Genomic DNA, 23520 nt, shown 5'->3' on the forward strand with positions numbered 1-23520 from the left:
TTCTGCAGAGTTCTGCTGGCATAGCTTCTGTGTGGGCCTGGTAATAACTACCTAGTTTGGTGCTCTTTGGTCACTAGTATCTTGATCTAAATGGGTGAAGGTTAAAGGAATAGTTCACCCAAAAATGAAAATTCTTTTATCATTTACTCACCCTCATGCCATCCCAGATGTGTTTGGCTTTCTTTCTTCTGCAGAACACAACTGAAGATTTTTAGAAGAATATCTCAGCTCTGAAGGTCCATACAATTCAAGTGAATGGTGATCAAAACTATGAAGCTCCATAAAGAAAGCGATGGTTTAATCCGTGTCTTCTTAAGCGATCTATTCGGTTTTTGGTCAGAACAGACAAAAATGTAACTCCTTTTTCATTGTTCTTCTTGCCAGTTTTTAGACACTACGATAATTTCAGGCTCAATTACACTTGCTAGTGCCATCTAGGGGTCTGCACATAAGTCAAGCACTATGAAGTGAATTATCGTGTGAAATCATGATCACTAAGAAGACTGCTGATGTCAAGATTTATAGTGAAAAGGGAGTTCTGTTCTCACCCAAAACCGACTGAATTGCTTCAGAAGACATTGATTAAACCACTGGAGACTTATGGATTACTTTTATACTGCCCTTATGTGGTTTTTGGTGCTTCAAAGTTTTGGTCACCATTCACTTGCATTGCATGGACTTACAAAGCTACTTCTAAAATTCTTCATTTGTGTTCTGCAGAAGAATGTCATACACATCTGGGATGACATGAGTGTGAGTAAGTGATGAGAGGATTTCAAATTTTTTTTTGAACTATTCCTTTAAGGCTTTGGCTGGCAGAGTAAAAGTTGCTGGTTCAAAAGCAAGTTGGATATTGGAGAGAACTGGAGAGTTACAGGTTGCTCAAAGGGGATTGTCATTGGTGTAAGTGTACTACTAGTCACTTTGGATAAAAATCATCTGCTACATTACCGAAGTAAATGGAGAAGTTTCTAGTCTTTTCTGGTCTCATCTTGCTTAATCGGCTGACAGGACTCATGTCAGCACTTGGTCTGGGTCCCCAAGAAGAGGAAGTAAGTTTGGCTTGTGACGCCAGAGGGGCAGAAATCCTGCATCTCTGTGGCTTATTTACCCACAATGCATTTGTTGAGACCAGTTTTACATCTGGAAAAAATGTTCTCTTGGGAAGAACTCATAATGCGAATGGGATAGTGTGACCTTTTATTAAATATTGCTGTAAGAAGACAATGTTGTTTTATAGCCTTTACAAGACTAAATCTAACATACAGAAGCAATCAGAACACCAGTCTTGTGTAACCTAATTGACACTTTGCTGTCTGTTAATAAGATTAATTAAATGCTCAATGTTTCTCTGAGACATTAATAATCGGGTGTTGTGTAATGGATGACTGCCTTGGTAAAATCATGGTCACAGCTATATAGAGAGAAAAGTGCAACCAATTCAACAAAGAAGCTTCAATGATGTCACAGACAGAAGCAAAACAGAACTAAATGTAAAAGTTCTGACTCTAAATTATGATTCACGAGCCACGTTTGTAGGTGTTGTAAAATCCTTTAGTTGCTACACTGAACAAAATGTTAACCAAAAAAATGTGGTTCACATGTTTTAATCAAGTCAAAAATATTGTTTAACGTTGCAGAGTCAACCTGAAAAAACTTACACCAGTGTAATACATTTTTAAGTGTTACATAGGTAGAAATAGCTCAAAGTAACAGTTGCAGGTTAACACTTTCACAGTGTACGTTGCTTGGCAACTGCAAACGCCTACAGTTAGGATAAAAATGGTGGAAGAATTTTTTTTTCTATTAATTATTACTAATAATAATTAATTATAACAAATCAAGCTGAACATTGGTGCAGTGCCCAATTATCATATTGTTGTTGTCGTTGTTTTTGAAAGCAATAAGCCACTGAAGGCCATTCGTTAGTACAAGCAGCGATTGGTTCTAGAAAATTCAGGAATGAGGCTGACATGTTGAAAGCACATGTGCTAACTCAAGGACATGCAAAATGCAGAACTTTCACTTCTTTCACTGCAGTTAGATATTCTAATAAATGGGAATAACAGGAAAATCCAAATGACAGCAGGTGTTTAAGGAATATCAGTTTTTTTGTATTGTATCTGATGGTTAGTTCTCACTAACATATCTCATGCATGGCATCATAAATTATAAATTATGTACAAGACTACAAACTGTGATACTTTTACCCAAAAAGAAAAAGAGAAAGAAAGAGGGAGAGGGAAACTATGAACAAACCTGGGAATGAATGGAAACTGCTCTCTCTCTCTCTCCTCTTTATCTCTTTCCTGCCTTTCTCTTTGCTGAGAAAAGCATTTCTTCAGTAGTTTCAGTAATAAGTGAAAATAATTTCTCTCCAGTACCTGAGGCAGGCACAGCTTACACGTACAGGAAAATAACCTAATCAAACAATGACCTAATAGCCTCAAAGTAATGTATTAACCTCATAAGCTAATAATAACCTAATTTCCCCATGATGGTATAATAACCTAATAACCTCTTAAAGAGCCCATATTATGCTAATTTAAAGGTTCATAATTTTATTTTGGGGGTCTACTAGAATAGGTTTACATGCTTTAATGTTCAAAAAACATATTATTTTTCTCATACTGTACATTACTCTTCATATAGTGGCTCAAACGCTCTGATTTACCTCCTGTCTCTTTAAAGCCCCACTTTCCGAAAAGCACAGTCTGTTCTGATTGGTCAGCTGGCCTAGTCTGTTGTGATTGGTCAACCGCGTAAAGCGTGTGTCGGAAATGTATGTATGGTAACGTCCCTTACCATAACAGAGTTTCAGGCTTCCTGAGCAGCTGTAAACACTACTGTTACTATGGTAACGTTTTTGCCGTACCAGTTCGAGCCAGAGTCCGATAATGAATGAAATAATGAAAGTTTGGAAGAACAAGCTGATTGACCCGAACCACCTTTGCAAGCACGACTTGAGCAGGACGTTTCACAGTAGTAAATTTTAATTTAGTAGCTTTCTTACAAGTACACAATTGATTATTGTGAACCTAACAAAACTTCAAGTAAAAGACACATAGTGCATCTAAGTTAGTTATGGAATGGGTGTAGCCGAACTTTTTTTTGTCCAAGATATGAACGGAGAACAGAGGCTTACTCCCGGTTTGTGAGCAAGTTAGCCACGGACTACCGTGGATAGCGGCCATAACATTACAGCTTGTAATTCTATAATTATATAAGACTCTTGAGATAGACCATTTTGTTACACAGTTTTAGGTAAAAGCGGGCCCACAGCTGAATAGTAAACCCTTACCAAAACAATAACACTACATAGCAAGTTAGCCGAGCACTACCATGGATTGCAGACGTAAAATTACCGTTTGTAAAAATAAATCCATCTCCACACTTGGTCACTATTCATACATAAGAACGACAAACAATCAGCATAATTCTACACAGTTGTAGGTAAAAGTGGGCCTGCAGCTGATTAGCAAAACAATTTTAACACAATAACATTAGCTAGCAGGTTAGCAGAGGCCAAGCTGTGCACTGGGTGTACACCGTGGCTACAACACAAAACTCTGCATTTGAACTCTTGGTAGCAGATAAATCCACAAATAATCAAGCATACTTACAGAGAAGCGCCAGATTGTCCCAACAAAGTGGGAACTGCACCATCTTTCAGGGGTAACCGACTTGGTTGTGGTTGTACTGCTGAGGATTAGTGGTAAAAATAAAATGTAACCACTGATTCTTCAGTTCGTCTACCTTTGCTTTTGCAGTGAAGAAAACAGCATCTTCTCGACATGGCGATAACACTAACCCAAGTTATCCTGGCCTTGGCTATAACTAAGTTTGTTTGAGGGGGGGCCAAAATAGCCCCTAAGAAGGCATTATGCAAATGTGTTACATAGTGACATAGATACTTTACGGAAGCCGTTTCTTGTTGTTCTTGAGCAATGTTGACTGTGGGAGAGAATAACTCCCTTTTGCGTGGACTTTGTGCTTTGTAACTTTGCAGAATTTTTACATGCACAAAGAACTATGTTACACACTAAAGGAAAGGTAAAATCCCAAAAAGCATAATAGGGCCTCTTTAATATTATAACAGCATAATACAACTAATGTCCATACTGTATTTAAGCTCAGATTACAGTGCCGAAACTGGGGTTTTTTTAGTCACTAATGAAGTCAGGGGATTTATACTGATTGACTTGGTGTCGATTAAACACTCTGTAACCATAATTGTGATCTGTTTCTGCCCTGAGAGATGAATGTTTTCTGTATGTGTTTCAGTTTTCTGTATCACAGTTAGTCATTTTTGACTGTAAGTCTCTTGTTTTCATTCCCTTGCCAATTTAGACAGAAGTCAGTCCATTTCAGACAGATGTTTATCTGAGTTTTATTCTCAGTATTCACTTTCCTTAGAAAACAGTTGAAGCCCTTGACTGCCCATAATTGACGGTATCGTCAAATTTTAAGAGCAAACCGAACCCAAACATGAATTCGCTCACTCCCTTGAATAGACTCTTGCAGGCGTGATTTTACAATATTTCTGCTCTGACACATGCACAAAATAAGTTGTATTCAATTCAGAGACACTATAAGGGGATGAGACAGATTACTCAATAGAAAAATTAATGGGAGAATTGCAATGCTTAGTGGTGGCTGTAGGAAAGTCCTGCCTTTCAGTCAAAAGAGCCAAGTGCCTTTTTGATAACGTTTGTCTAGAACATGTATGCACAGTCTTATATGTTTTAACAATAGTCCTTGACATACAGTTTTGGACAGTTTTTTTTTACCACAAAAAATGTATTTGGACTTCTTTTCTTTAAAAGAGCAAAAATCTGGGTTACAGTGAGGCGCTTACAATGGAAGTGAATGGGGCCAATTATAGCCATAAGACATAAACAATATGTGTTAATGTGATTTTAGTGTGATAAAATCGCTTACTAACCTTTTCTGTATGAAGATATAGCCAATTTTACAACTTCGTTGCCATGACGATGTAATGTCAACAAACCCTAAAACGACTGTAAAAACTACCATTTAAACAACTTTACAGATCAAATAATACATGAGTTTTAACAGAATTAATGTAAGTGCTTTTATAAAATGATAAGCTTCACATTTCTGCCTTTAAATCCTCCAAAAATTTTGCCCCATTCACTTCCATTGTGAGTGCCTCACAGTAATTACAATTTTAGCTTTTCTTAAAGAAATTACTTCTTGTGGTAATCAACTTTGTCAAAAATGCTGTCGATTGAGCTTAGCTTGTATTGAACCTAGAATATTCCTTTAAACTCAAACTTATACAGGTTCTTGTGCAAAACCTGCTAACTGTTGTTTGACCCTAAATGGATTTATGTAGATGATTATAGAGAGCTCTTTTTCAGACACAAAGAGTATTTGTCTGTAGTTTGTAAAACAAGACGAGATCCAAAGATCAAATTAGACATTTTAACTTTACTGCTAATCAGTGTGAGTGTGTTTAATGTTAATCTAATTCTGTTTCCCTGTCTTTCTCTTTCAGTCATGGCGGAAACGATGGTTTGTTCTCCGGAGGGGTCGGATGAGTGGGTATCCTGATGTTTTGGAATATTACCGCAGCAAGAGTTCCCGTAAACCAATCAGAACTATTGACCTTCAGGAGTGTGAAGTCACCATTGAGGCAGAGGTGCGGCCCACGAAACGGCAGTACCAGAATCAGCACCTGTTTGTGGTGAAGACCGCCACACGCATCTTTTACTTGCTGGCCAAAACGGCAGAGGAGATGAACATCTGGGTTCAGAGTATCGGACAGATTTGTACGTTTGGAGGACTGAATAGACGTGCAGGTGAGAATTTCCTGGGTGAAGCTGATAGATACTCTATGTTAACATGAATTAATTAACAATAATTTACTGGACAGATGCTCACCAATTATTATAACTAACATGGTGTTGTCGGAGCCATGGTCTAGTTAAGTGGTCCTCAAGTGGTGGGTTGTGACCCACAAATGGGTCACATGTCTGTTCAGATAGGTCATGTCACAGCTGGCAAAAAAACAATGCTAAATGCAAATGATAATAAAATGCACCAAACCATATGCATAGATAGGATAGCAAAAAAAAATATATGCTTATCAACTTTTAAAAGGGAGGAGAAACACTTCCCATATCTTTTGTTGATGACACCAAAAGCTGTGTGTCCAGTATAATTGTGCGTTATTTTGCCACAAATTGATTTGTAACTTGGTAGACACTAGCCAAATTTGTTCAATTTAAAATCTGCATCCTGAAGCAAACCCAGTTTAGAACCACTAGCCTACTCGTTAACATACATGCAATGACACGTTGACTCATGATGCTCTTGCAAGTGATGCAAGTTTAAGGCCACGTCCACACTAATCCGTTTTCATTTGAAAACGCATTAATTTCAGTACGTTTACACCTCTCATCCATACTGGAATGGCATCACTGAAAAAAGGAGACACTACATAACTAGTAATGCACCGAAAAGAAAATTCTTGGCCGAAACAGAAAATTTTGGACTTTGGACACACTGGGCCAAAAACCAAAAATGATTCATTTAAATTAGACTTTGTTTGAAATAATCAAATTATAAATGTTATAATTGGATGCACCGAAACCACTTTTTCTATGACCCCGTTTCTACCTGGTATTAAGATGCATCACGGGTGATCTGATCACATGTGGTCAGGTGAGACACATCGCTGTTTACACCTGGTCACTTAAATGCATCTCCTGTGACCACTTATGATCAGATTTGGAGGGGAGGGTCTCTGTTTCATGACGACACATCAGTCACTATGTCATTCATTGTGTTACTACATGATATAAAAGCGCAACAAAGTAAAAATAGACAAAGAAAGCACGAAAAAATGGTGCGATGTTTCACCCGGATATGGTTGAAATTTAATCTAAGCACAAACGCAACATGTCAAGCAGAATTATCCATTATTTTAGTGGATTACCTGTATTAAAGGAGCTTCAAGTGTTCGTGCCTCTTATCTGTGTTAATATAAGACACACTGAAAATCTGTGAAGCTCTCATGATTGTGTATGTATCCACTTTTTTAAATTTTCCGATCAGACGGTTATTTCTTTTAAAAGCCGCTCGTAACCTGCAAAGTTTAAACTCTTGTTTTAGCGCAGCGGTTGATTGACAGATTAGGGATGGCGCTTCACTGCTGCCAGGATGCATACAGGATGGTTTAGCGTTTACACCTCAAATGCGATGTGGACACATGCATTTTTGAGCACAATTGTGTGTGGTTTTTGTGATCCGATCACAAAACGTTTTCGGCCCCGTTTACACCTGTCTTTAGGGCTGACCATGTGATTGGATCACCCAAATCTTAATACCAGGTGGAAACGGGGTCTATAACTACACATTTCATTATAAAATAGAATAGACAGAAAATAATTACATAAAAAATGTGGTCTATTAAGAAAACATTTATTGTTAACTACTCTACTGGATAATGCAGCAGCAAAATTAACAGTAATTCCAGTGAAAATCTTCAGTGAACATAAAGTTCTGTTGTTCATTTGGCACTGTTTTTTTCTCATTGTACAGCATGTAGACCTGGAATGTGGAATGGATTCTTTTGTGTTCACTTTAGTTGTGATAGGATACCACATTACAATTTTAAATCTTATTGTAATTTGTAATATATTATTATTATTGTTGTTGTTATAATTGATAACAATAATAATAATTATATGAATATAGCTATATTATACAATAATACAAATTCAGTCGTAATTTCTTAACGTTAAAACCCTCTAGCTTTTATTTTGGCAGAACATTCCAGGAAGAACTTTGAGTTTCTGTCTCTTGGCCAGTTCACAGTAGTTTTAATATGCTTCTCATCAGGTGAAATGCTCCTCCTCTGCTGTTCTTAATGCATGTTTAAAGCAAACCAAACTGTCAAGCGTTTACATTTGAGTTGGAGTTCATGTGGAGCGCTCACATATTGTTAGAGAGAGGGGCACAAGGGGGCGAAGGTATATTTGATTGAATAGATCGCTGATGAGGAAAAATTTTCACTTTAACAGGCGTCACAATTAGTCTCTTGTTTTGAATAGGAAACCATATATCAGTGTGCGTTTAGTTCGGTATGCAGTTCACTCTCAGGATTTATTGGGACAATTTTACTGGGGCACAGCAGAACTTTACTGCGATTCCCCTAATGCATATTGTATATTTACTTATTAAACGCATCCTTTGCAATTCAATAAAGTCTTAATTTATGGCTTCAGAAAACTTTGAATATAATGCACAAGTCATATGGACTACTTTAAATGCTTATTTTTTTTTATGTCATATTGGAGTTTGACAGTAACGACCATGACACACAATAACATACAATAGTGGAGCACTATAAAACGTTCTTCATTAATCTGCAAATGACTAAGAGAGCAATTGATTCACTTTTGGGAACGTGGACTTTAATATTAATTAAAGAATGCCAACATAAACAATGCTTTTTTACCATGTGAGTGTTTCTGTTAACCAGAATTTAAAATTACAGTTTCTGTACAAATTTCTGGCCAAGATTTTCAGCCTTTTTTCTCTTTTGGCCGAAAACTGAAAATACAGTTTTATGCCGTTTTCGGATGAAAATGTTTGGCGGATGAAATTTCGGTGCATTCCCATCTATAACTGCTTTCCACTTTGGAAAACAATGACGTGAGGAAAATAAAAATTGAGTTTCAAACTTAAACAGATTCAGTCAGGCTTGCATCATTTTCTGATCCCATTACCCCCTCTTCTCTCCATTATTTCCTGTGGAAAAATATAAATACATGAACATCTACTCACAAATCCAGTTATAGTAATACACAAACACAGCTGAGACAAGTGCTCCATTAAAACACTGGCACAGATGTTATGGAAAATCACCTGATTCATACCTGAGCAGTGATGAGTTATGAGTGACAGGTAAAGAGACACTTTCAGGTGATGCACTAACAGCAAGGTATACAGGGAAATATATATTTTACATTATTGGAGACATTTTGCAGTGGTAAATAAATACATGTGTTCCAGACACAGTGAGTTGTGGTGCTCATGCTGGTGATGCAGGTTTGGGTCCAGCCTGCGGTGTGTCACGATTACATACCACATTTTTCTAGCTATAACTTTTTCCAACTATATATATATATATATATATATATATATATAAGAACCAAAAGTTTAAATCCTATTTTAAAATAATATCTAATTTATAATTAATATAATTTATCTTCTGCAGTAACCACAGCATGAATATATAACAATGCGTAAAAGCGTGGGCTAATGAGAAAGGAAAGTGCAACAGATGAGCTAAAACAGAAAAAACCCTTGATTGGAAAATGCCACCTAAAAAGAGCAAACGATCATCCCCTTCACTACACCAGATATCTTGATAAACCTAAAGATTCAAATTCCTCTAACTGCAGTTTTATAATGAATAAACTGACAGGGAAATAATTAACCACGTGATCTTTCTTCAGAGAGAGATGCAGAGACTGGGAGATGCAGAGAGAATCCAAGAGTGAGAGAAATGCTGTAATTTAGGTGACGTCTTATTTTAATATTCTGTTCCATTCCTCCATCTCTCTTCCTCTATTTCCAATAGTCTGCAGAGCAGCTGTGTCACAGAGTTCAGACAGCACACACACACACACACACACGTCGGTCATGCTGAAGACAGCCCATAAGCAGGCGGCACTTAGCATCCCATATCTTTGACTACAGCAGTGTAGCAAACAGTTAGTGTCACTCCCACAGTGTAGATGACTACTATTAGAGCAAGAAAATATGTAAATGTTTCAAAGTTTATTATTTTATTAAAGCTGTTCTGATAATGATTATGAGACCCTGCAATAAGGTTAACATTTAAAGGGATAGATTTTTCATCATTTATTTACCTTAATGTCGTTTCAAACCCTGTCTTTTTTCTGTGGAGCACAAAAGGAGATGTAAGGCAGAAAGTTAGCCTCAGTCAGTTAGCATGTTTTCCACGTAATTAAAGTGAATGTTGACTGAGGCTGTCAATCCCTAACATTCTGCCTAAAATAAGTAGTATGAATTTGGAACGACATGAGGGTAAATAAATTATGTCAGAAGTTTCATTTTTGGGTGAACTGTCTCTTTAACATGACTGTTGTGAAATACAAAAAACACACAGAGAGAGAGAGAGAAACCACAAGTTACACATTACTTGGAAAGATGAGTGATACAGCATCAGGGAGGGTTTCAGACACACACATAGCTTCTGTTTAATACAAAACACATTAGACGGTTGCACACGCCTCTAACTGGGAAAGGCCGATTGTGAAAGATAGAGTGTGTATATAAAGATCAACATGCTTGCCGTGCTCTCCTCTATACACACAGATCTCTTCAGATGCCTTCATGTCACTAACGCCCACTGCTTGGGTAGTAACAAATTACATGTAAACTGTATTACGTAATAAAATTATAAAAAATGAGTACATGTAATTGGATTATTATATTACATTTTATAATGTGCATAATCAGATTACAGTTATTTTTTATGGATTACAGGCATAGCCAGGTAGCACTATATAATTTGAAGACAGTGCGGTCCTGTTCCTCATTATACCACATGCAAAAATAACTTTACTTTCAAAAGGAGACAGGGGGAAAATAACAGCAATTCAGTGCCTTACAAAAATTATTTTCATTGAAAAAGACTCCACGTCCAATCTTAAGAAGCACTTGGAGGTTCTGTATATATGTTTATATATGTACTGTATATTATATAATATACATGTTTTACTAATGTTTAATTAAATGAGTTGGTACTTAATACATTTAATATTAATGATTAGATTTTCATCAAAATATGTAATAAGTAATCCAAAAGTATAAAGGATTACATTACTGATTACAATTTAAATCGTGTCAATATATAATCAGTACCAGAAGTAATCTACCCAGAACTGCTTATGCCAGTGATTGTTGGACATATTGTTCAAACAGGGAGTGTAGTTTTGGGGACAAAAAGCATCAGACAGATTTTCTTCACACCTGGAGGGCTGCAGTTTCAGATCCTGCTTTGGACCATGTGTCAAGACAATAAAAAATAAAACAAAACTGTATGGGGTTCTCTTAAAACGAGACTTTTGTGTGAACTTTTTTTTTAAACTCAAATGTTGATCTCTGCTAGGGCCACAAGTTACAGAACACTGTCAGCTCTAAACTCCCTCTGAAACCATCACCATGACAACAGCTCAATGTATTTTATTTTCCCTCTTATGCTGTCATAATGACAACCGGTCACCATGGCTGCGTCAAATATGCATACTTCCCTACTATATGCTGGTGGTAGTATGATACACCCTACAACGGTACTATGTCAATGGAGTAGGGTATCCTAATCCTCAGTATTCATAAAACAGTAGGCGAGCAATACCCGGATGACTTACTACATCCACCGAGATTCTGAAGTGTGCATTCGCTGGACACCTTACTATCCCATAATGCCAGGGGGGCTGTGGAGACAGCACATTTAAAACACTGAATTATAAAAAATGGCGGAGAACCGCAAGTCATGCAGCTCCTTTCAGCTGGTTTTGAATAAATCATATAGGTTATGTAAAAGTGATGCAGGTGTATTCTAGGCTTGGGACTGATGCTGTTTTCACGTATAGATAATCTGAAGATTTTCCCGATGATTATCGATATAGAGTATATCAGGATTTTTTGTTTCAGATATAAATAGGGCTGCTCGTTGCACAATAGTCTTTGTCTTTTCAAACATATTTCTCAACACAACTTTGTTAAAGTGTGAGCGGCATGGTTAATTAAAGTGGGGACGCGTCAGACAAAATGGCGCATTCTAAAATTAGAAACAAATATTTTCTATGAAGGTACATACGCACACACGCGGGCTGGCCGTCTCCAGAGTCTGTTAAAATTTCTGCAGTGCCACAGAGCTTAAGTCAAATAGTTTTCAATTAACTTTGACACAAATCATTATCAAAGAACATAGATTATTTACTCTAGTCATTACTGGATGATATATTGTGTATAAGTATTTTTCATAGAGCCTACACAGTGTATTTTCAGTTACAAGTATGTCTTTTTGTGGTTTGACAGCTTGAATGAAAGACATATTCAATGCTACATACTGAGAAATTGCATAATAAATGTCACCATTTTTATTCATACAGTTTGCACCAGTTTCATACACTAACCTGGAAACTCATTAATGTCAGTTTGTTCATTCTTGAAGATGTACAAAAACCTAATGTGTGTGTGATATCTGTGCCTTGTCCGTGCCCCGACCGGCTTCAGTGAATGTTATGTCGCCCCCTTGTGGTCTCCCAAAACTTTTACGTCAGACTACAATGAATGGAAGGCAACTGGCAGTGAATTAAAAGCACACAACTTAGGCTTCTAATTTAAATGTCGGCTGATGTTAATATATCGATGCCTCAAAAATATATCAATAAATTAATGTGCCAATAATCAAGGGTGGAAAGAGTACTGAAAAATCATACTCAAGTAAAAGTACTGTTACTTCCCAAAAAATGTTGTGCCAGTTGAGTAAAAGTACTAGTCCTAAAATCTACTCAAGTAAGAGTAAAAGAGTAGCTCATTTAAAAGTACTCATGAGTAGTGAGTACTGAGTACTGAGTTGCGAAAGCTATGCCACATTATAATAAACACTGTCTGCTGCAATTTCGAAATGTAGCACACATACCATAATTTACATTCCCTTTTATGGTTTTTCATTGCCAGAAAGAATAAAAAAATATAGGTATTCTATAGATATTTTTGACTGCCAACTTTTAAAATACATCACTTTTCTATGATAAACACTACATGAATCTGACTCCAAAACAATAAAAGGGTGACATGATTACAGAAATGAAAAGCTGAAAAAGTTATTTTCAGTAAACTGATCACCATTTTAAATCATAATGTATGAAACAATTACATTAAAATTAGTTTATGTGTAGGGTCTAAAATGCCCTTAATGCCGACAAAGCGAGTTATTGTTGCACATAAAACATGTTCAAAACAATGCAAGGAATGCAAAAAATGCTAAAAAAGCAGGGTCACTTGGCACGTCATGTCCTGCACAATAGAGGAGATAGAGCAGGGGTGGGAAAAGTTGTTTGGTTCAGGGGCCACATCGGGCTTTAACGGAATAATTCACCCAAAAATGAAAATTTTCTCATCATTTACTCACCTTTATATGCCATCCTGGATGTGTATGACTTTCTTTCTTCAGCAGAACACAAATGAAGATTTTTAGAAGAATCTCGGCTCTTTTGGTCCATACAATGCAAGTGAATGGGTGCCAGCATTTTGAAGCTCCAAAAATCACATAAGTCAGCATAAAAGTAGCCTAATGCATGTGACTCCAGTGGTTAAATCAGTGTCATCAGAAGCAATATGATAGGTGTGTGTGAGAAACAGGTCAATATTTAAGTCCATTTTTACTATACATTGTTCTCCCTGTTCAGTTAATCTCCACTTTAACTTTCACTTTCACATTCTTCTTGTGTTTTTGGTGATTCGCATTCTTCATGCATATCGCTAACTACTAGGCAGAGAAAAGATCTGTGTCTCATCCACATCTATCATATCACTTCTGAAGTCATGGATTTAACCACTGGAGTTGTATAGATTACTGTTATGCTTTTTGGAGCATCAAAATGTTGGCACCCATTCACTTGCATTGTGAGGACCTACAGAGCTGAGATTTTCTTCTAAAAATATTTATTTGTGTTCTGCTGAAGAAAGAAAGTCATACACATCTGGGATGGCATGAGTGTGAATTAATAAGAGAATTTTGGGGTGAACTATTCTTTAAGATGTACATGGGGGGGGCCACATTGTACTCCTTTTGAGATACAATGTTCCACATTGATTTAGTTCTAGAATCTTAAGCCGAGAGCTGTGTTCTCATTCTAATGCATGATGCACAATTTTCTGAAGTGTATTTGTGACTGATGGGACTACTTTGCCTGAAGTATTACTCTACAAAGGTTGATACTTTTTTATCATCCATTAGAAAAAACCTGGTAAAGGCATAATTATAAATTATTTTATCATCTCTACTTTCCGGGTAATTTATTATACAAATGAACACACTCTCTACATCATTGGTTGGTATTATTAAAAAACTAACAATATTATTAAAAATTATTATTATTATTAAAAATGTCACTGTTTTATTATAATAAATTCATACTTTTAAAGCTACTAAAGTTATTCAGCCAAACGTAGTGAGGGGTTTTCTCATTTTTTTGTTATTGTTGTTTGATTAATAGCCTTTAAATGACATACCAGACAGTGCTGTCTTCTGTTACAATTCAGGTCCTACATTTAGATACAAATATTTTGTTTTTTTTCACTGTTTACGTTCACTTTAGACATAACCGACTGCATTTACATTAATGTCTCACCATTTTATCGTTTAGGCAGCATTAGCGCTCTCAGAACACGCATGTGAAACGCAAACAACATTAGCCACCTGTCAGTCAAAGAGCACACAGCTAGAGACGCCAGGAAATAAAAAGACAATCTTTTATATTTTATCTAGATCAACCAACCAATGGTGATCTTGCTATCGCGATCGATGTAATGAACACCCCTGGTCTAGATGTAGAACATATAGGCTAATTATAGAAAATACTCAAAAGTTTATCATCGATATCTAGGACATCTCTTTTTTTTCCGATAAACATTGAGATCGTTTTATCACCCAGCCCTATTGATAACATTGCATTAATCTCTCACAGCAACCCAATAATCTCAGTGATAGATAGCTAAATTACAGGCTACGAATTTAGTTAGCAGAAATATGAAATTTACCTCGATATGTTTCTTCAAATTAGAGGCAGAATTAATGCTGATATCTGACTTGAGCGAGCTAAATTCAAATGACACAATCAAGCAATTGGTCTTCTTCACTGCAAAAAGCCTTTCAGGTGTTGAACTGCTGTTTGAGGCATAGTCCACATCCATAACAGTGGGCGCCAGATCTACAACTGCTGTTAACATTTTCTATGGGTGCTTTGATTTGACGGGAGTCATAGCCAATCACGTTGATGGATAAAAATAAAATCAAGTCAGGGAAGTAGCGAACACAGACGGAGGGAAAATAGCGCAGTAAAAGTACAGTTACAGCACTTAAAATGTACTCAAGTAAAAGTATAAAAAAACTACTTAAAGTACAATTTCTGGGGAAACTAATTAATTACTGTAACGTAATTTGTAATTAGTTACTTTACACCCCTGCTGATCAATAATCTGTACATCGATATTTTATGACATCCCTAGTGTATTCACTTACTCTTATTCACTGGTACAACAGAAAAAGATCTTTTACAGTCGTTCATTGTGTATTTGTTTAAGTTTGGCTTCTTCCATATTTTGTTTCTGACTTAACAACGAATCCCTGACTCGTAGTTGTTCGGATCACTGGACAATGCCAATGTTCCCAGATGATGTATTCACACTACTCACCTGCATACCTAAAGAACGTACTATTTTAATGACAGAGAAGTACATTCTTCATCAAATGCAGTATGTACTCTGACAGTACGTAAAAAGACACTGGTTGTGTCTCGTTTGGAAGGCTGCATCCTCCAGAGGTCACATTTGTCGGCCACATATGTCATCGAGGCTGTCTCATTTCATAAAAGCGAGTAGGACACTTCGAATGCAGCCTTCGAATGCGACCTTCTTTCACGGGAATTCAGAGGATGTAAGAGGTGTATCCTTCATGGGCACTCACAACCCACAATTCTTTGCTTGAACGGAAATATCTAAAAAAAAATAACGCCAATTTGCCCGTAAATATGATGTTCAAACGTAAGTAATGTTAATTCCCAAGTTGAAGTACCTCAGTAGATGGGTGCAGAGTATATAATATGTATAATTATATTAATATATAATTAAAATAAAGTACTAGACTAAAAGTACACATGTAAAATCTATTTTCTTTTCTTTTTACATCATTATAACTCTCCTAAAATTAACCTCATACATTCCCTTCCAAAGGGACTATGTTCCCTTCTCACTCAAAGTGCTCACGCTTGATAAAGAGTGGCGTGCTGTCATAGCAACCATGTTACATTCCATTTCCATTTGTCCTACGAAGGCCGTCTCATTTAAACAAGGCTTGTTTAAAGGAGGATGCTCGGTATACTGCAGCCTTCAAAGGACGTGTCCTGTCTAGCCTTCGAAACGAGACACAGATACTGTCCATATCTCTACTCTCCCTCTGACATTGTTACCATGACAACCAGTCACCCTGTCTCAACTCTGTCTGTGGCCCCATCACCATGACAACCCTTACTCTATCTCTACTGTCCCTGTCGTCCCTGTCACCATGACAACCGGACACCATGTCACCATGACCCATTGCCATGACAACAGCTTGTTGTATCTCTTCTGTCCTTTTGACCCCATCACCATGACAACTGCTCACTACAGCTCTGTTGCCACCCAGTCTCAGTAACTTAACAACCATAAATTGCAGTTGTACTGTTTATCTACATAAAAATAAAGGTTTCTCACAAAACATTACCCCTGCGTCCGAAACCATGTACTGTCAGAGTCTGTACTGTATTTGATGTAGGACGCACTTCTTTGCCGGTAAAATACTACATTCTTTAGGTATGCATGCGAGTAGTATGAATAGATTTCGGACACACTTCATCCAGGGATGTGGATATTGACCCGTTGTGACATCTTTTTTGTTTTAAAATGTCAGGTACCCAATAGCAGGCATCAGTCACCAGTATATAAACTCAGCAAAAAAGAAACGTCCCTTTTTCAGGACACTGTAAAGATAATTTTGTAAAAATCCAAATAACTTAACAGATCTTTATTGTAAAGGGTTTAAACAATGTTTTCCATGCTTGTTCAATGAACCATAAACAATTAATGAACATGCACCTGTGGAACAGTCGTTAAGACACTAACAGCTAGCAGAAGGTAGGCAATTAAGGTCACAGTTATAAAAACTTAGGACACTAAAGAGACCTTTCTACTGACTCTGAAAAACACCAAAAAAAAAAAGATGCCCAGGGTCCCTGCTCATCTGCGTGAACGTGCCTTAGGCATGCTGCATGGAGGCATGAGGACTGCAGATGTGGCCAGGGCAATAAATTGCAATGTCTGTACTGTGAGACACCTAAGACAGTGCTACAGGGAGACAGCCGATCGTCCTCGCAGTGGCAGACCACGTGTAACAACACCGGCACAGGTCACCTGCGGGACAGGTACAGGACTGCAACAACAACTGCCCGAGTTACACCAGGAATGCACAATCCCTCCATCAGTGCTCAGACTGTCCGCAATAGGCTGAGAGAGGCTGAACTGAGGGCTTGTAGGCCTGTTGTAAGGCAGGTCCTTACCAGACATCATCAGCAACAATAACGTCGCCTATGGGCACAAACTTGCCTTCGCTGGACCAGACAGGACTGGCAAAAAGTGCTCTTCACTGACGAGTCGCAGTTTTGTCTCACCAGGGATGATGGTCGGACTCGCATTTATTGTTGAAGGAATGAGCGTTACACTGAGGCCTGTACTCTGGAGTGGGATTGGTTTGGAGGTGGAGGATCCATCATGGTCTGGGGTGGTGTGTCACAGCATAATCGGACTGAGCTTGTTGTCATTGCAGGCAATCTCAATGCTCTGTGTTACAGGGAAGACATCCTCCTCCCTCATGTGGTACCCTTCCTGCAGGCTCATCCTGACATGATCCTCCAGCATGACAATGCTACCAGCCATACTAATCGTTCTGTGTGGGATTTCCTGCAAGCCAGGAATGTCAGTGTTCTGCCATGGCCAGTGAAGAACCCGGATCTCAATCCCATTGAGCAAGTCTGGGACCTGTTGGATCGGAGGTTGAGGGCTAGGGCCATTCCCCCCAGAAATGTCCGGGAACTTGCAAGTGTCTTGGTGGAAGAGTGGGGTAACATCTCACAGCAAGAACTGGCAAATCTGGTGCAGTCCATGAGGAGGAGATGCACTGCAGTACTTAACGCAGCTGGTGGCCACACCAGATACTGACTGTTACTTTTGACCCTCCCTTTGTTCAGGGATACATTATTCCATTTCTGTTAGTCACATGTCTGTGAAACTTGTTCAGTTTATGTCATAGTTGTTGAATCTTTTTATGTTCATACAAATATTTACACATGTTAAGTTTGCTGAAAATAAAAGCAGGTGAAAGTGAGAGGATGTTTCTTTTTTTGCTGAGTTTATTTTGGTTTGGATGCCAGTATGCTGGTGTCCCTGCCAGGCTTCTTAAAGGAATATTCTGGGTTCAATACAAGTTAAGCTCAGTCAGCAGCATTTGTAGCATAATATTGATTACCACAAAAAATAAACTTGACTTGCCCCTCCTTTTCTAGGTTAGAAAAATCTAGGTTACAAGAGGCACTTACAATGGAAGCGAATGGGGGCCAATCTGTAAATGTTTATACACTCACTATTTCAAAAGTATAGCCACAAGACAAGACATAAACAACATGCGTGTTAACATAATTTTAGTGTGCTAAAATCGCTCACTAGCCTTTACTGTGTAAATAGCCAATTTTACAATGATGTCAAGTCAACAAACTCTAAAACCCTTAAAACGACTGTAGAAATAACCATTTAAACAACTTTACAGCTCAAATAATAGAGTTTTAACAGATGTAAGTGCTTTTATAAAATTATAAGCTTCACATTTCTGCCTTTAAACCCTCAAAAATTGGCCCAATTTACTTCCATTGTAAGTGCCACATTGTAACCTTGATTTTTTGCTTCTTTTTAAAGCAAAGGAGGGACGTGTCTAAATAATTTTGAGTTGTAATCAACATTATGCAACAATGCTGTTGATTGAGCCTAACTTGTATTGAACAGGAATATTCCTTCAGCTAGCTGAACCAACAAGCCTCTCTTAGCTGGTTAATGCTGGTTAGTGTTGGTCTAACTAGTGGACCAATATAGGCAGGTTGTTCACCAGCAAAAAAAATGCTGGTCAGACACTTTGGTCTTTTTGATGAAGCTGGTTGACCAGCAATTTTTCTTTTTTTTTTTTTTGATGGTGAACAACCTGGCTATGCTTGTCCACTAGTTAGACCAGCACTTACCAGCATTATCCAGTTTGAAAATAGTGCTTATCTAAACTGGTCTTTACAGCAGAGCAAAGAAGCAATATTTGGGTGATCCCACATTATTCCCCTCAGATTATCCTACTTGATACAGCATGATCAAAAGTCGGTTATCTACTGCTGTTTACATACAACATTACCTCTACATTACTCAAAAGGCCTTTCAAGCAATCAGCAGGTCAGAGTCACATATCAGAATTTCAGCCATGATTCAACAAACTGAGGCAACCTCAGTTTATAGTCAATTAAAACTATTTGGAGTATTTTTAACTGTCCATTTAAAGGTGCACTCAGTAACTTTTGTCTTCGTATCATCTTGGATTTACACTGACACCTAGCGGCTTGGATGCAGCATCATTTAAAATCAATAGTTTTCAGTTTCAGGTACCATTGTAGAAATTTAATATTCACAGTCTGCCATGATTAAATCAATGAGTGAAAGTGTCAAATAACAGGATGGTTACTGAGATTGAGCGAGTAGAATTCGGCTGGTCATTTGATTCTAACATGGCAGCCCCCATGTGCAGACCCTCTCCATGTAGAATAAAACAGCTTTTATAAGGTTACTGATATGACTGGTGTCTTCACTTTAATGTGAGTGGTCATGATTTCCTACATATATTGCAAAATTACAATTTATGTCTTAGGGAGTTAAACTTTTTTAATGTGGAAAAAAATTGTGGGTGCACCTTTAATTAAGCCACTGATATGATATTTTCACAAAATGAGAGATTATTTTGCAAAGACAAGAAAATATCAAACCATGTAGCATCTGAAAACAAATCATGCTAGTGCTTTTCTCAGACTTCACCTTTCATTTTTTCATTAACCAACTTTTCCCAAGGTTAATTTTTTTTGTAGATGTATGAAGTCAACTCCCCTCATGTTTAAATACTATAATCCTAGCAGAGTAACCACAGGTGGAGTTCATCACATTAATTATGGATATGTTCCATAAAGTTTTAGATCCAGAAAGTGTTGACTTTTGGTCTTAATTTTGAATTTTGATGTCTATCGTTAAATAATTTTAAACCTAAAAAACTATTTTTGTGAAATATTTTGCTTTTAAAAAAATCTTACAAAACAAATTTCAGTTGGTTTGATATTTTGTATTGAATGCAAAAACAATCATATGTATTTAAGTATGGCTTAGATGTCAAAAAACTTTTTGAGGTCACTGACTGTAGATATGACCCTGAAAACTGCACAAAAGAGACATGCATATGACAAGGACATTTTTCTGCATGATTTAATTTCAGTAGTTCCACCTTACAAAAACATTTTTGCTTGCTTTTTAAAACAAATCAAGCACGAACATGTCATGTGTTTGTAGTGCAAGTAACGTGACCTTCACATCCTTCAGTCATCTGTGGGATTGAGAGGTTTATCAACATCTGCCCACTACTAATGCAATGTTGAGTCTAAACAGGAAGAGAAAGAGATTTGTGTCTAACATTCTGCTAACATCTTCTGTGTTTCACGCAAGAAAGAATGTCATATAGGTTTTAATCAAAATGACAGAATGTTTTCTTTAATGTTTGAAGTATGGTTATTCATCTCTTTTTTATGTTTTCTTCTTCACATGTAAAATAAAAGTAAAAAGTACAGATAAATCAAGGTATCAAAGCAAATCTCTCTCTATGTCTCTCTCTCTCTCTCTCTCTCTCTCTCTCTCTCTGATAGAATCAGTGGACAGTCTTAATCGCACTCCCTCTTCCCAGCAGCCCTCTCCAGCCCTCTCTCCTCATGTTTCTCTTGAGGCCAATCAGGGCACAGTTACTGTCGACAACCACGCTGTCTTCGACAGGCCCAGCGAATCAGAGATCAGCCCACCACTTGACTACCTCTTCCTCTCTCAGTGTGAGACGGGCGTGAAGAGCATCGTCAGGCAAGGCCCACCAAATATCTTCTGATTACACGTTATACAAATAATAATTACTTGTTAATCTCAACACGGAAATTAGATTCATTCCAAATGGCAGTAGGCTATCAGGTTTTTCTTTAATCTGATTTAATAAATGGTGACCGAGAGAAGAAATGAGAATAGAAAATCTCTCATGCTTCTTGCTTCAGTGAAATCTTTTGATCTTGGTCATTGCAGCATAACACACAGTGGAACCTGCATGTAAAGTAGAGACTTAATGGTTTATGTTAAAAACCCACCTTGATTTTTTTAAATGCCATGGACCACTAATGTTATGAATACCGAAGTGTCTTTAAGGCGGCTTCTACTGTAGTTATAGTATAGATTAACTGAATAACATAGCAAGTTTTGCAGAGTAAAACTTGTTCCTGGAAATCTGAGTTTTTTTTTCTTCTCCCATTTTCTCCCCAATTTCACATGCCCAATTCCCAATGCATGCTAAGTCCTCCTGGTGGCATAGTGACTCACCTCAATCTGGGTGGCGGAGGAGGAAACTCAGTTGCCTCCACGTCTGAGACCGTCAACCCACGCATCTTATCACGTGGCTTGTTGAGCACGTTAACGCAGAGACGTAGCATGTGTGGAAGCTCACGCTATTCTCCACTGCATCCACGCACAACTCACCACGTGCCCCACTGAGAGTGAGAACCACATTATAGCGACCACGAGGAAGTTAACTCAATGTGACTCTATCCACCCTAGCAACCGTGCCAACTGTTTGCTTAGGAAGCCGCCCTGGATTCGAACTTGCGTCACCAGGAGTGGTAGTCAGCGTCTTTACTTGCTGAGCTACCCAGGTGGAATTCTGATTTAAAAGTCTTGGAATGAACTGTGTTCCTGATCTACTTAACTTGCCTTAAACATAATTTTAAACATCAGATTTGTAATTCAAAGCAAAGTCCAGGATATCAGAACATTACGTAAAATGGTTGTGTAATGTGATGTATTTTCGAGTGAAACGGGATATATTCAATGAGAAAAAAATGTTGGCCGGGACTTTATTTTATCCATCTGTAAATAATTGGATAAAAAAAAGTGGTTTGTATGACTAGTGGTTGGAGGGAAGAGGTTGAAAATTAAGAGTTCTTGGAAGTTGTTTCAGAGGGGGAGTATTACAGTTTGATGAAAGATAAGTATAATGTTCTCCAATGAATTATTCACATTAAAATACCTGGATTGTGTGTTAAAAAAAAAAAAGAAAGAAACAGAGACCATTTTGATTTCATGTTCACTTTAAAACTGACTGTGGACACCAGAAAGCGCCTTATTGCAAGAAAGCGACTTATAGCAAGAAAGTAGTGTTCTGGTTTAAGCAGCTTTCTCCACAGCAGCGCATTTCCCCATGACACTTGTGTAAATAACAAACATGGCATCCGAGAAAGACTTTGCTATTTTATTCTCTGTTGCTTCGCTTTATTTCCAGATATTCCAGAGTAGTTGCTGTTTTTGTTTCCTTAACTTTGCATCACCACCTGCAGCAGAATTGGGCTGCAGTAGTGGGGTTTCCCTCTTACATAAAACTCTGGGATTCCCCCAATGTACTTGAGCGCATATACCAACGTGAGGGACAGATATTTTACATTGGTGTGTATAAATGGGTTTAGTTTATAGTGAATGTGCTTTTCCCACTGTACTCCCAGAAATGTTGAGTTCTTTCCTCTGTGCTGACTGTGGGCTCCATCCTATTTGTTATTCAGTCTGTTCACACACATGCACACTCTTCAAATGCCCATTAGGAAGCTGCTCGTGTTTACATGACCACATTAGCTGAATTCCCAGAGAGAAACCTGGATGCGTTAAACCGCTTTCTCTTAATCCTTTTAACGGTATCACAAGATACAAACATTACACATGTTAGCATGATTTTAGTATGATAACATTTCTGTTCTATATGATTTGGCTGTGGTAAAATCACTTACCGGGGTTACAGGGTTTACCAGCATTACGTTGTCATGACAACAAAGTTGTATGGATATAACTTTACACAGATAAGGTCAGTAAGCAATTTTATTACACTAAAATCATGGTAAAACATATAATGTTTACAGCTTGTGGCTCTACTTTTGAAACAGTGTCTATTTTAATGTTTATACACTGGCCCTGTTCAATTCCATTGAGTAAATACCTTACTGTATCTGCGATTTTTGCTTCTTTTTTTAATAAACAAAAGATTAGTCTAAATAATTTTTTGGTAACCAGCATTATGCCACAAATGCTGCTGATTGAGCTTAACTTTTATTGACCCCAGAACATTCCTGTGTGTGACACAATTATTTTCTCCTCATAAGACGTTTAATTTAAAAAAGAATGTAGAATTTGTTATGCAAATGTAGCCAGGATATTCAGCAGGAATAGTCTGTATCCAAAACCACATATTCTCTTCCTCTGAAGAGAAGTATATTTTCCATAGGAGATTTGCATCAGTAGGTTGTACTTAAAGAAATACAATTTTGTTGATTAAAA

At 37.5% G+C, this 23520-nt stretch overlaps 1 protein-coding gene across 2 annotated transcripts in view; it reads left to right on the top strand.

Annotated features, from left to right (window-relative positions):
- The window catches only part of LOC127419751 (GRB2-associated-binding protein 3-like), a 58190-nt gene that overhangs the window by 15363 nt on the left and 19307 nt on the right, over positions 1-23520 (top strand). For both annotated transcript variants that reach the window (XM_051661449.1, XM_051661441.1), the window contains exons 2-3: positions 5522-5825; positions 20817-21021. In XM_051661449.1, coding sequence (XP_051517409.1) covers positions 5522-5825; positions 20817-21021 — 509 coding nt within the window. The remainder of the gene's footprint in view (positions 1-5521; positions 5826-20816; positions 21022-23520) is intronic.

This window comes from Myxocyprinus asiaticus, chromosome 3 (genome assembly GCF_019703515.2).
Source record: "Myxocyprinus asiaticus isolate MX2 ecotype Aquarium Trade chromosome 3, UBuf_Myxa_2, whole genome shotgun sequence".
Lineage (NCBI taxonomy): Eukaryota > Metazoa > Chordata > Actinopteri > Cypriniformes > Catostomidae > Myxocyprinus > Myxocyprinus asiaticus.